Source organism: Rhineura floridana, chromosome 5 (assembly GCF_030035675.1).
Source record: "Rhineura floridana isolate rRhiFlo1 chromosome 5, rRhiFlo1.hap2, whole genome shotgun sequence".
Classification (NCBI taxonomy): domain Eukaryota; kingdom Metazoa; phylum Chordata; class Lepidosauria; order Squamata; family Rhineuridae; genus Rhineura; species Rhineura floridana.
In genome coordinates this window covers 170,660,600-170,675,554 of record NC_084484.1, presented here as the reverse complement: position 1 = coordinate 170,675,554, position 14,955 = coordinate 170,660,600, and the positions used below count along the sequence as shown (strand labels likewise).

The window sequence follows — 14,955 nt, the reverse complement described above, 5'->3', positions numbered from 1 at the left end:
TGGTTTGTCTCAGCATAGAAATACAAGCTACTAATTTACCCTTATGCACAAAGAGAGAGGGAAAGGGTGGTGGCAGCTTGTGGATCTGAGGCTTGCCACTGCTTGTCCTCATAGTGCCAAACCATGGGTTGTCATTGGATCCTAATTGAGACAATATATGTGAGTAGGTGGTCCTTGTCAGAATATGAAGACTGATTTATATTGTCCTTTAACTTAATGCCATTGATGCCCCCCCTTTTGCCTAAATTTCTTGTAATGGTTGGTAAAGCTATCTGTCACTGATATACCAAGGCAATAAAGTAGCTCTAAATTTCATCAATATGGTAATGCTGCATTTGTCTTGGACTTGGGAAATTTGCATTTACAAGGTGAATGACTACAGAGCTTTCTTAGCACTCTGAGAGACTAGTGTCGGTTGTCAAAAGGTACTCTACGCCTAACTAAAGTCACCTTGGCGGGTATTGTGCATATTTGGAGCATGACTTCCATTTTTAATTAACACTGTTGCTCAAAAGGGAGCTCATTCCTGCCCCCTTGAAATGAATCCAGTGCAATTCTAAGTAGTTTCCTGCTTGGATATTTTAAAACCACACACAAGTAATCACACTCCTAATCTCCCACTTGAAACCATAATATTTAGTTGAGTTGAGGGTTTGGTTTTTTTTGTTTCTAAATCAGAAATGTTTACGAAGTGATTTTGTTTGTTCATGTTTGGTTCCTTTGTAACTGGTTGCCTCTTACTACATGACATTTCCTGCCTTCTAAACATGACAGGGCCCTTTAAAATAAATACCCAACAGGAAAGAGACTCTGTAGAAAACATGTGTGGTTCATTTGCGATCCAAGAATTCCATTTGGCTGGCTATACAGTTGAGAGCTCAGATATTCTGGCTTATAAATTTATAACTATAAATATAAAAATAAATATTTGTATTTATATAAAATAAATATAAATTTAGTAATAATAAAAACAGCTACTAAGTTCTAGTCAAAGTAGACCCATTGCAATTTATGGACCTAAGTCAGTCAGTGGGCCTGCTCTGAGTAAGACTAGCACCACCCTCTGATGCCAAATGCTGTTTGAGAGAACTTTCTGTTGTCTAAATGAAGAGTAACCAATGTGGTATCCTCCAGATGCTGTTGAACTCCACCTCCCATCAGCCCCAGCCAGAGTGGGCAGTGACTAGGGACAATAGGAGTTGTCTGCCAACTTCTGGAGGGCACCATGTTGGCTACTCTGACTTTAGATAATTGAAACCTGTAAACCTTGTTTTCAAGGTCCCAGAATGGCTGTTGTTGGGGCTTGGCATTACACAAAATGGCTGCCACATTTAAAAGAGCAGAAAAAAAGGGAGGACCAAAAAATGGTGTGGGTACGTCCCTCCATCAATGGGGATTAAGGCACCTATACCAGCCATCACCACACTCACTCACAGAGAGAAGCTTTTGCACCTCTCCTGTGTTCAGAAAGGAGGTAAGTAGCCAGTCCTGGCATCCAATTAAATGTGGGTATGCCACTCTCAACAAAAAGTAATGCAGTATGACCCTTTGCATGTTTACTCAGAAGTAAGCCTTACCAAATTAAATAGTATAAGAGTACAATAGGACCTTAAGTGTGCCTAAGATTCAATTCAGTAGGATAATAATTCAGTAGGATCTTCAGTGTGATTATGATTGCTGCCAAGCAGCAAAATCCTGTGGTGTTTATGCAGAAGAAAGACCCAACTGGTTTCAATTATAATAGTCTCCTTCTAAGTATGCATAATATTGCAGGTTTTTGCTGCAAATAGCATATGTTAATTGTTGTTGGTAGCCATTGAGCAGGTAGGGCTTGAGGGCAGGCAAGGATAGGGACATTATAACTTTCAGCACCTTGGACAGCTCCTTGAAAGTTTGGACTAAAGCCTGGAGCAGATTTCACAGCCCCACTGACACGGAGCCACTAGCTGCCACTGTTCTCAAATACTCCAAAAGAAGGCAAAGAACTCGGGGGTCACTAGCTAATCAGATGTAGGAAGCGTGTCCTTTCTTACCCTTGGATAAGCAATCAGGAAAGGAGTATAAAGCAAAACCCATCCACTCCACCTCACTTTATCCATGCAGCAGACCATGCAAGTGGTGGACCATGCAAAGTTGGTGGAGCATTGTCTGGATCATTCCATTAATGAGCGAGTCTCTGGCATGGTGTCCTTTTTTCTCTTGGCTGGATGTGTTGTTTTATGCTGCTGCTGTTGATTGTGCTATTGTTTTGTATATTTGTGTACATTTTCAGTTTATTTTAAAATTTTGTAGGCTGCCATGGGAATTTTATTGAAGGGCCGGATATAAATCCCTAAAATAAAGAAAGAAAATTAATAAGTGCAGCTCTGTGTCCATTAGGGATATAAGAAGGCAGTGATTTCCATTCTGATTTGTATTTGTCACAATCAGCGGTGTTTCCATTCCTCTGCATTTCAGTTTCCACCAAATACTGTGTAATTCATCTTGCTGTACGCTCTGTAACATAAATTACATATCGTATATAACTTATGTAACCTAACATTCATTTCAGTGAAAACCGAATGTTAAAACTGTGAAAAAAACCCCACCCATCTTTAATTACGTATTGTTTGCAGACTAAAAACAACAGCAGCATGAATGAAAACCAATTAAATTCACTTTACTGATTTCCAGCCCTGATCACATCAAGACACACTGTAGCAATTTTCCCTTCCCTTTCTGTTTTTGCCAGAATTCTCCAACATCTCTGATGTCCAGGCAGATATTACTTTGCAAGCTGCTGATGTGGAAAGTTTTCTATGCCAATCAGAAGGATTTTTAACTAAACTCATATAAAGTCTCTTAGGCTGGTGCAGGAAATCTAAATGCAGCACATGGGAAGGTATTGACACAAACAGCTTTCTTGTGACACTTCCTCTCATAAGTTGAGAGAGGTTCAACTATTCCCAGAGGGTAGGACCCAAACCATCAGATTTAAATGACAAGGGAATTTTGACTAAATGTTAGGAAGAAATTCTTAATGTTATGAGCTTGCTAGGCCAGGGGTAGCCAACTTGGTGCCCTCCAGATGTTAATAGACTACAGCTCCCATCATCCCCAGCAGGTCCAGTGGGCAGGGACAATGGGGGTTGTGGTCCAGTAATAATGGGAGGGCACCATGTTGGCAAACTTGAGCAAGGTAGTTGGCCAGACTGCCTAGGAAGGCAATGGACTCTCTTTTGTTAGAGGTTTCTAAGCAGACAATGAATGGCTGTCTTATCACTGACGCTGTACCTGTGGACTTCCTGCACTGGCAGGAGATTGGACTAGAAGATCTCTGAGGGCTGTTCCAGCTCTGTAATTTCCTAAATCTTATTGTAGTGGTAGTCCAACCTGCCTGGAATCTCATCTATACTTGTCTCTTTCCCTGACCTCCTCAGAGACGGAGCCTTGAAACCTGTGAGGTTCTTAGATCCCCAAACTGCTAGGGTGATAATCAATACATGGTGGAGAAAGGGAGTAATGCATGAAAGTAAACAGCCTGAAAAAGCTGTAGTCTCAATAAAGTACACAGGAAAGTTGATCAAGTATTATTGATTAATGTGCTTTGCAGTTGAATATAAACTCGGGTCAGAGCTAAGGCGCTTTGTGGGAGTGTGGTAACATCATTGCAATAAATCGATTTCCTCTAGTACTTAAAAAAACAGCAGTAGAGTTATAGAATTACACTCTGTTTGAAAGGATGACTGTGGTCTGAAATCATGCCATAAACATTGTGCACAGCTTGTAGAAATTTCCACTCTCCTCAGAGGGACCTTCCTCCTTTTTCCTTTCTGTACTCTGGCATTTTGGGTGTTTAAAAGTTTCCCTAAAAATTACTGCTACTCTGCCATCCACATCGTTTGTGAGCACTGACGTTCTGTAACAATGGGTGTTTTCATAACTGAAGTCCATAAACTTGTTACTTCAAACAAGATGACTGAGAATTCAGGGAATCATTGGAATTTGTTGGGAACAAGGTGTATTTCAACCAGGGCCGGTGCCAGACATGCCTGGGCCCTGGCATGCATGTGCGCACGCACACATACACACGTGCGCATGCTCAGGGCCAACCCCAGACATGCTGGAACTCTTGGGCAAAAGCCTGCCCCAGGCCCCAGTGCTCCCCTTCTGCGATTCGCGCATGGCAAGAGCTTTGGGACTCCGCCATTCCCTTGCTTAAGTTACCTTGTTCTGCGGTTGCGCACACAGCAGTGCCCTTAAGAAAGATGGCGGCTGAGGTTTCCCTAAGGAGCTGAAGCCTCTGCCGCCATCTTGGTTCATGGCAGGGATGTGAGCACGCATGCGTGCCATCAGCCAAGATGGCGGCAGAGGCTTCAGCCCCTTAGGAAAACCTCAGCCGCCATCTTTCTTAAAGGCACCGCTGTGTGCGCAACCACAGAACAAGGTAAGTTAAGCAAGGGAATGGCACAGCCCCAAAGCTCTCACCGTGCGATCCGCGGCAGCGATCCTGCCGTGAATTGCGGAAGGGGAGCAGAGGGCCCCCTCAGGGGCTCCTGTAGCCTCAGGGGCCCTCGGGCCAGTGCCCCACCTGGCAGCCCCTTGGAACCGGCCCTGATTTCAACAAACAACATAACCCATGTTTTGTGCTTGATCCAATATACACTTTGTACATGAAAGAAAAGGGTCACATTGTCTTGATGAATGTTTGAATCTCGTTTTTTGTAGGCCAGAATAACTATTTTTCAGAAATTAATAACATTAAAAAGCACAATAGGATTGCCTAAATGGGTGAATCTATGAAGGGGAAAAGTTTTGAACGTCATCCTTTCAAAGATATTCTTAGTAGGAAAATGTCCATCATTATCAGGGAAGACACATGTGCAAGTCTAACTAGGTTTTTGCCTCTCCAACAAGTTTCTGTTTGATGCTTCCAACTTTTGGTGGACCCCTGACATCAGTGCCCCCCTGGCACGCTTATGTATTTATTTAATTAATTTCTCTCCCACCCTTCGATCCAGAAGGAGCCCGGGGCAGCAAACAAAAACACTAAAGACACTCTAAAACAACATAAAAACAGTCTTTAAAATATATTAAAACAAAACATCTTTTTAAAAAAGCTTTAAACACATCTTAAAAAGCAATTCCAACACAGATGCAGGCTTAACAGTGCCTGTGGGCAGCACCAGTGAACTGCCTACCAATTCAAATGTCTTACGATGCCCAGATATAGTGTCAATCCAGAGGGATTGCAGGTAAATTTAAAATGGTGGACAGCTTGTAACTGCACGCTGGTAGGTAAAAAGAAGTGGGATGTGCGGGAGGGTGGGCCCAATCTGTTACAGGCATCAACACTGGTGCAACTTCAGCATGTGCCCAAGGATACCAGGTGGTGATGCCTTGCCTGCACATATAGTATCAGAATATCTGGGGCTGTCATTATGTGCACACAGCTAGATTGTACTTCTACCATTGGGTCTTTTGGGGTAGAGGCCAGGGCAGTTAGTGTCAGAGCTACTGGGCGGGTCTTAACAGTGCCACCACAACATTGTACAAAGTTCAGCTCTTTGCTTTTCTCCATATGCATGAATGGCAGCCATTCATGCTTATGGAATTGAACAAAGGGCACACTTGGTTTGAGGATAATACCTGACCCTTGCTTCTGGTGGCCTCAGTGGTTGGACTGGGGGATGTTCCCATCACTCTCTCAAACATTTTCTTATTATATTTATAGTTGGTCTATATCTGTATAGTCATATCCCCAAGATCTTGCTCATGATAGAGTTGGCCTGAAAAGGTTGTTACCCATCAAAATGAACAGCCACTTATGTTTGGCAAAGGACTCAGATCTGTTTTCGTTGCCTTTCTGGGACTGCAAAAAAAAAAAGGTGGTAGTTATAAAGCACCATGTAGGCTACAATTCGTATCTGATGGGCTATTCTGTGACACAGGTTGTGCAGATGTCTGCTGGAGTGTGATGGAATATTTGGAGAATGGGATTAGTATACTGGGAACTGGGTTTTTTAAATATATATAATCTATAAACACAGTTGAGTAATCACATCACACATTTTAATGTGTTTTTCACTAATCAATGACTATCCTTTTTTTTCTCTCTTAAAGGATGAAAGAATGATGTGATGGAGAGAACTATGGGCCATTGGTCAGGTCCTTTGGCCCCCACATCTGGCCTAGCCTTCCTGCTTGTTCAGCTTTTGGGCAACGTCTGCCATGGCCTTCAAGGGACAATGCCACTTGGCTTCCACTTCACACATTCCATATACAACACCACGGTGTATGAGAACTCTGCAGCACGGACCTATCTTAACAGTCAAAGTAGAATGGGCATCACTATGGCAGACCTCTCTTGGGATATCAAATACAGGATAGTGTCTGGCGACGAGGAGGGTTTTTTCAAAGCAGAAGAAGTTGTCATCGCTGATTTTTGTTTTCTTAGGATAAGAACTAAAGGCGGGAATTCTGCCATATTGAATCGGGAAATCCAGGACAACTATTTATTGATAATAAAGGGCTCTGTCCGTGGGGAAGACTTGGAAGCATGGACAAAGGTGAACGTACAGGTTTTAGACATGAATGATTTAAGACCTTTATTTTCACCCACCACCTACTCTGTAACAATAGCAGAAAGCACTCCTCTAAGGACTAGTATTGCACAGGTTACAGCAACAGATGCTGATATTGGTTCCAATGGTGAATTCTATTACTACTTTAAAAATAAAGTTGACCTCTTCTCTGTGCATCCAACTAGTGGGGTTATCTCTTTAAGTGGCCGGTTAAACTATGATGAGAAGAACCGATATGACCTTGAAGTTCTGGCTGTAGACCGTGGGATGAAACTCTATGGTAACAATGGAGTAAGCAGCACTGCCAAACTTTACATACATATTGAACGTATCAATGAACATGCTCCAACTATCAGTGTTGTAACCCATATTCCCTTTCCTTTGGACAAGGAGCCTACATATGCTATTGTTAACATTGATGATCTAGATGAAGGTGCCAATGGTGAGATTGAATCTCTTTCTATTGTTGCCGGAGATCCTTTGGAACACTTCCAGTTGGCTAAGGAGGGCAGATGGATGAATGAGTACAAAATCAAAGAGAAAAAGCCCATTGATTGGGACCATTTTCCATATGGTTACAATCTTACACTCCAGGCAAAAGACAAAGGGTCTCCTCAAAAGTTTTCAGCTGTGAAACTGGTCCATATTGCCAGTCCCAAGAGAGGAAGAAACCCGGCAAAGTTTGAACAGGATATGTATGATGTAGCCATCAGTGAATTCTCTCCTCCTGGAATAGTTGTTGCTATAGTTAAGCTAACCCCAGAACCGCAGGGGGAAGAATATAAATTATCTCCCAGTGAGGATGCTGACTATTTTAAGATTAATCCCAGGACAGGACTAATTACCACTGCACGTCCTTTAAAAATTGTTGACAAGGAATTTTATGACTTAGAAGTAATGAACAAAGAAGGAGACTTAAAAACACATGTTACTGTAAGGATAGAGGATGCCAATGATCACATTCCAGAGTTTACACTGCCTTCATACAGCTCTTATGTCAATGAAAGTGTCCCTGTGGGTACTAGTGTTTTGTCACTTTCTGCCTTTGATAAAGATCAGGGAGAAAATGGCTATATCACGTACAGCATTGCTAGTCTAAATTCGCTGCCCTTTTCCATCAACCAGTTTACTGGGGTTATTAGCACATCTGAAGAACTGGATTTTGAGTCTTCCCCGGAGAGCTACAGGTTTATTGTTAGGGCTTCAGACTGGGGCTCACCTTACCGCCATGAAAGCGAAGTTAATGTCACAATATACATAGGCAACGTGAATGATAACAAGCCGTTGTTTGAAAAGGTGGCTTGTCAGGGAGTGATTTCGTCTGATTTCCCTGTTGGCGGGCACATCACAGCTGTCTCTGCTATAGATATAGATGAGTTGGAACTCGTGAAATACAAAATCATTTCAGGTAATGAGCTGGGTTTTTTTTACCTGAATCCAGACTCGGGGGTTCTACAGCTTAAAAAGTCCTTGGTTAACGCTGGCGTTAAGAACAATAATTTTGGACTTGGGATAACGGCAACTGATGGGGAGAACTTTGCTGATGCCATGTTCATCAACATTTCTGTGGTTCATGGGAAAGTGTCGTCCAAAACCTTTAGCTGCAGAGAGACTAGAGTTGCACAGAGGCTGGCTGAGAAGTTGCTGAAAAAGGCGAAAGCCAATGTGAAACTAAACTCAGAAGATGGCTTCTTGGACTTCTACTCTGTGAACAGGCAGGCCCCACATTTTGATAAATCATTGCCTTCTGATGTATCAGTCAGAGAGGACCTTCCTGTTGGTGCCACCATATTTCGAATCAAGGCCTATGATCCTGATTCTGGCTTTAATGGGAAAGTGCTTTATACCGTATCGGATGGCAACACAGACAGCTGCTTTAATCTTGAAATGGAGACAGGGCTGCTTAAGGTCCTTATGCCTATGGATCGTGAAAAAACAGAACTATATCTCCTGAACATTACCATTTATGACTTAGGCAGTCCCCAGAAAGCCGCATGGAGATTACTTACCATAACTGTAGAGGATGCAAATGATAATGCACCTGTGTTTTTGCAGGACAGTTACTCAGTTAATATTTTGGAAAGTACTGGTATTGGTGTGGAGATTATCCAGGTAGAGGCCAGAGACAGAGATCTAGGACTAAACGGGGAAGTGTCTTACTCCATCTTGACAGACACACAGCAGTTTGTTATCAATAGCTCCACAGGAATAATATACACAGGTGACCATTTAGACAGGGAATCAAAGGCAAATTATACATTAAAGATAGAGGCAAGAGATAGAGCAGAGAGTGGGCACCAGCAGTTTTCTGTTGTTCCTCTGAATGTCTTTTTGGATGATGTCAATGATTGTTCTCCAGCTTTCATACCTCCCAGCTATAGTGTGAAAGTCCTGGAAGACCTACCAGTTGGTACCGTCATTGCCTGGCTTGAAACTCAAGACCCTGATCTTGGTCTTGGAGGACAAGTACGTTATTCTTTGGTGAATGATTATAATGGGAGATTTGAAATTGACAAAGCCAGTGGTGCCATCCGCCTAAGCAAAGAGCTGGACTATGAGAAGCAACAGTTCTACAACCTAACGGTGCGAGCGAAGGATAAAGGGCGCCCAGTTTCTCTATCCTCGGTTTCCTTTGTGGAAGTGGAAGTTGTGGATGTGAATGAAAATCTCTACACCCCTTATTTTTCTGACTTTGCAGTCATTGGATCAGTAAAGGAAAACTCGCGCATTGGAACAAGCATTTTGCAAGTGAACGCTAGGGATGATGATACTGGCAGGGACGGCGAGATCCAGTACTCCATCCGGGATGGAAGTGGACTTGGACGGTTTAACATAGATGAAGAAACTGGTAAGTGTTGTTGCGAGCCAAAATGAAAACTAAAAACCCCACCTTGCAGACATCTTGGTGTGATGGTCCAAATATAGACACTGGACTGTATCTAACAGATCCACTGAACTTAATGGGCATGACTAACAGATCATTAATTTCAGTGAGTTTACTCTGAGTAGACCTTGGTTCTGTTTGCAATTGCTCAGTCTGAACCAGTGATATGAGATATGCATTCCTATTCATCTTGCAGGCAGATAGAAATGTGCACTGTTATCCACACAGGGTGGTACAAATGGGAGCCACATCAGACTGTGCAATTGTGAATGTTCTTCACAAAGTAGATACGTATCAGCATTCACTCTGTGTGATAGTTCCTTCTATGCCAAGGTAATCTTGCCAAGGTAATCTGTGTGCAGAAGTTGCTTCAGTGTTCACTTCTACTTTGCTGGATCAGGGCTATAAAAATTAGGTACAGGATATTAAAGTTCAGGCACTGTGTATATTTGTTTGAGCTTCTGTTTAATGATTTCAATACAGTTGAAATATTTCTATCTATTTGTCTGTTATCATAACTGTGAAAAAGAGTTAACTGCTCCTTTGTGTCTATCCCAGCAGAGACACAAAATCACATAGTTTACTTTGCCATTGCCCTGTTCTCATTGAAAAGGAAATGGTGGCCTATCTGTAACTCCATTATGCCTGTGTGGTATGTTGTGATCACTGTAAATTATGCAGGTCAAGATGGTCGGTGCACTCCTGAACCCATCAAAAATGGGTAACTGCAAAACGGGCTTATTGGATGGGTGGAACAGATATTGTTTTGTGTATTAGCGTTCTTCATTTTATTGTTATTGTTATTACTATGATTATTATTATTATTATTATTACTACTATTATTATTATTTGACTTATATCCTGCTCTTCATTCCAGCAGGAGCCAGTTTGATAAAATTGTTTGGCTTGTTTTTATAACAAACATTTAGAATGTTGCAGTTCAGAAGCAACATTAATTACTGTAGAATTAAGCTTAGTATGGAAGCAAGCTAGATGTTTGAACTTAGAGCTTATATCAGGTAGTTTTTTTAAAAATGCAAAATGCATTAAATGTACTCATTTTCCAGAGATGATTAAGGGTCTGATAGCTTTCAAAGATTTAAATTGCTCCCTCACTACCATTATGGAACATTATCAAAACCGGGAAAGGGAGGAGGTGAGGGATTCCATCATATGATAAAATTGAAGTTCAACAAGCTGGTTGTTTAAGTATGTAATAGCTGCTGGCATTAATGGGGCAGCTGTGACATTAGATTAAGTGAGGAAATTAGAAAGCATTAGTTTGCATTTTTTAGAAATTCCATTAAGAGCTACGTTTGCATTAAGCTTTGCCCTGAGATCAGAGGAAGGATCAACAGCATGAACTCACCACCACCCCTTCGTCTAGCATGCTTCTCTTCTGCAGATGAATGACAACACTTAAAAGGTGGAGAGTAGGGAAGGGTGAGAATTTCGATTTAGTTCTCATTTCAAGCCGAATCTGCCAAATTTGCAATTTTCAAAACAATATGAGAACCGAAACACAGCCATCCTTTGAAATTTGCACTTACTTTGCGATGCAGTTCGCCAACCAAAGCACGTTTACAAAAATGCACATGTCAGTGAATGTAACATGCAAAAATGCATTCGGCTTGAAAAAATGTGCACATTAGTCAAAACTGCCTACAAAAATTTGTTTATTAGGAAAAATTGCACTAAAATGCTCAAGAATTTTCACAAGGATTTTTTTTAAAATTGCAAATTGCTGCAGAAATGTGGAGAATTGAAATTAAGTTTGGGAAAATGAGAAATTGAGAGAACCGAAATCAACAGACCTTTCAATCCCTAGCGGAGAGTGATAGCAGCAGTGAGGGAACCTGTGATCTTCCAGATGTTGCTGGCCTCTGGCTCCCATCATCCCTAGGCAGCATAACTGATGTCCAGGGACGATGAATTCAGGAGCAGCTGGCCTGATGGGGCAGAGCCTCAGCAATAGTCTCCCGGCAGTGGAGTCATAGCCACTTACCAGATGGGGTTGAGGCAGAAGTGAGTTTCAGGGCTGTGTGCAGCCACAGAGCCCTGACTTTGCCACCATTTTGCCCTTTCTGATAAGTGGCAGCAACTCAGCTACTGGGAGGCTATTACTGCTGCTGCACCCCTCTGGGCAAGCTGCTGTTAGATTGGAGTTGCAATCCAGAAACATCTGGAGGGTACTGTGTTCCCCATGCCTGACCTGCAGCATGAACCTACAGTGCTAGTAATAACAAGGAACTTTGGTTGTGTTTCTGGGAGCCTGGGGAAATTTAATTTGATTGTATATTGAATTCATTATATATAGCAGGGATAGCCAATGTGCCTTCCCCAGATATTCTGAATTACAGCTGCCATTACCCCTGAAGCTGGGTGGGTCTTACGGGAGTTGAAGTCCAACATGTCTGGAGGGTGCTATGTTGGCTGTCACTGGTGTATATTGCTCCACTATTACATCTTATTGTATTCCCAATTGGGGGTTGGTGGGCTTTCTTAGCATCACTAGTGCAGATCTCCAGTGGTTGCATAATTCAGCTTCTCCTAAACTGTGCCACCTATGACTTCAGGAGGCGGGGAATTGAATGTTTTAATGTCCTTTGGAATGTATGATAATCCTTTCAGCCAAAACTATTTCCCGCAATATGGTAATTTAAATTAAATCAAATTTAAATTTAATAAATAAATAAATAAATTTCCTATGCCCATCTGCCTTTTACTAAATCCCAGGGTAAACTGCACCATAGTGATTCTGTTGCAAGTCTAGATTAGATCTTAGTTGTCCCCTTGTCAATATCATTTATTTATTTATTTATTTATTTATTTGGTTGGTTGGTTGGTTGGTTTATATCCTGCCCTTCCTCCCAGCCAGAGCCCAGGGCGGCAACTTACCCTCTAGCGGACATCAGATCATGTGTAAATATGAACCTAACACTATTAAACCATTTCCAGTAAGATGGAACAGGCTTTTATTGAGTATAGACGTGAATGCCATGGCACGCTAACCCAACTAGAATTTGAGTAAGGTTGGAAAGCATTTGATGGGGCATAGGCCGGGGCTGTGTCTGTAAGAAGCAGAAATTCACCAGGAGAAAGGACCCTCCTAGGAGATATTTCCATGTAGAATTCGGCTTATCAGCAGTTACAATAATGGTATCTCCACCCATACCTTAAAATGCCCCCCAAACGCACCATTTGTAGGTAGCCATGACTTTTTCTGCCTCATCATTGCTACTCCCTTGGGTTGCACCTAAATCCCCCTTCCCATTTGGAGGCAACAAAAATAAGTACGGGGCGGGGGATGCGGAGAGAGGACGTTTGGCCAATTTCTGCTGGGGGGTGGAATTTGGGGGTGGAGGGGACTCACTACCCTCCACAAGACCTCCTCCTACAGCTATGTGTTGGAAAAAATATGGCAGCTGATGGTCATTGGGAATGTCTCCAGCCTCCAAGATTTGCCAAGAGCACTTGTCACATCACAACATTTGAGCAGAGAGTTCTCCCTCTAGAATGTTTGACTCTGTAGTAGTACTGCTGATGGGAGAAAGAAGTGGAAAAAGTGTGTTTGTGTGTGTAGGCAACAGTTGCTTCCTCTCATTCAATTGTCGAGTTCAAGGTAAAGAACAGGATTACAGCCTGGAAACGGCAAGCTAAAGAAATTTAGATTCTAAGGCTCAGAAAGACCTCTGCTGAGATCTAGGTCATGGATGGGGAACTTGGAACCCCCGTATGATGTTGGACTCCAGTTCCTATCAGCCTCAGCCAGCATGTGGTAATGGTCTTTATGATGGGAGTTGGGGTCAGACACCATCTGGAGCATCACATGCTCTCCACCCCTGCCTTAGAAGATCTGTTGCCATTCAGTAAAGGTGAAACTGGACAGAATGATTAATTTATTCTCACTTAGTTTAAGGCAGCTTGGAATAAACATTTCCGGCTGCTGGTCTTTAAAACTATGTGCATTTAGGCAAATTCATACTCCAGCTCTTCTTGGGAGCAAAGAGCAGTGCAAGAATCAACTGGGCAGATTAGCTAATCTGAAGGACATAGGGGGCCTTGGGGGGCATAACAGTGGATCTATACCAGGGGTTCCCAGACTGTGGTCTCCAGGCAACCCATGGTCTGTGAGCTTCATTCACGTGGTCTGCGGTGTGCCTGTAAAAATACAATTAACAATTAAAAATCATATAGCACCTAGAATAGCACATTGCGTTCGCTACAACAGGCAGAAAAACCATTAAGGGGTCCACCAAGATCCTCAGCAATTTTCAAGTGGTCCTTGGGAAAAAAAAGTTTGGGACCCACTGGTGGATTGTACTATAGTTTGTGCAGGATAACATATTAAATACCCCCAAGGGAATGCCATGGGATCAGAAAAGTGCAACAGGTTTCTGTGTTGTAGCTTTTAAAGAAGCAGGGAGCAAGCATAGCTGCTCCCAAATAATTACACTGTATTAAGGAGCCCTTTCCCCCTTTAGTTGAACACCTACATTGGAATGTATGTAGCACAGTTGTTAATTCGGTGCAAAGAACAGTGTTTACATGTAGTTGTCATTCATAGGTTGCTGCAGTTGAAGTATAGATAAAGCTTTTTATTCTCCAAAGGCCTATAATTTTTCAATTTGGTTTTAAAATGGATGAGAAGTTTCTGTTTTGGCTAATACAAGCTGTTTAATCAAACATCAAGATTCCAAGCTGATTATGCAAGCTAGACAGTGCTGTGTACGCTCTGGGGTCTGCTATATAAAAAGAGAGTAAAAACAGTTAAAGCTGTTTGAGCTGCAGCCTTGGCATTCAAATTGTGTCAAAGGCAGCCTAGTTAGCAACAGCATGGTCCAAATATTTAGCTTTGGACAACCAAGCCTTTTAAGAAATTGTCTGTCTGAAAACCACTGATGGTTGGGATTAGGTTTGCTAGGTTCCTGGCCTGAGACTGATCCTGTATCTTTAGGAGAAAAGAAAGTCAGCCAAGTGCAGGTGTTTTCTTTACACTGTAATGAGAAAATCCACAAGGTGGAATGCTCCCTTCTCCCTCCACAACTTTTAAAGATACAGAAGATGTCTTGGAGGCCGGGCCTGGCAACCAAAAGGGCTTCTGTATCTTTAAACGTTGTGCAGGGGGAAGGGATAATTCCCCCTTGTGGTTTTTCCCATTACAGAGTTGCAAGAACACCTGCACTTGGCTGACCTTCTCTTCTCCTAAAGATACAGGATCAGTCTCAGGCCCTGAACCTGGCAACCCTAGTTGGGATGGGGATCATTTTATTCTCTAGGTAATATTGTCTAGAGTTTGGTCTCTTTTAAAAAAAACTGGGTGAACAAAAGAACAGAAGAAGAGCCTGCTGGATCAGGCCAGTGGCCCATCTAGTCCAGCATCCTGTTCTCACAGTGGCCAACCAGGTGCCTGGGGGAAGCCCGCAAGCAGGACCCGAGTGCAAGAACACTCTCCCCTCCTGAGGCTTCCGGCAACTGGTTTTCAGAAGCATGCTGCCTCTGACTAGG

The 14,955-nt window shown here is 42.5% G+C and overlaps 1 protein-coding gene across 14 annotated transcripts in view; it reads left to right on the top strand.

Annotated features, from left to right (window-relative positions):
- Window positions 1–14,955, top strand: part of FAT3 (FAT atypical cadherin 3) — a 697,764-nt gene that overhangs the window by 174,497 nt on the left and 508,312 nt on the right. For all 14 annotated transcript variants that reach the window (XM_061628858.1, XM_061628860.1, XM_061628859.1 and 11 more), the window contains one exon: window positions 6,103–9,411. In XM_061628858.1, coding sequence (XP_061484842.1) covers window positions 6,120–9,411 — 3,292 coding nt within the window. In that variant the 5' untranslated portion in view covers window positions 6,103–6,119. The remainder of the gene's footprint in view (window positions 1–6,102; window positions 9,412–14,955) is intronic.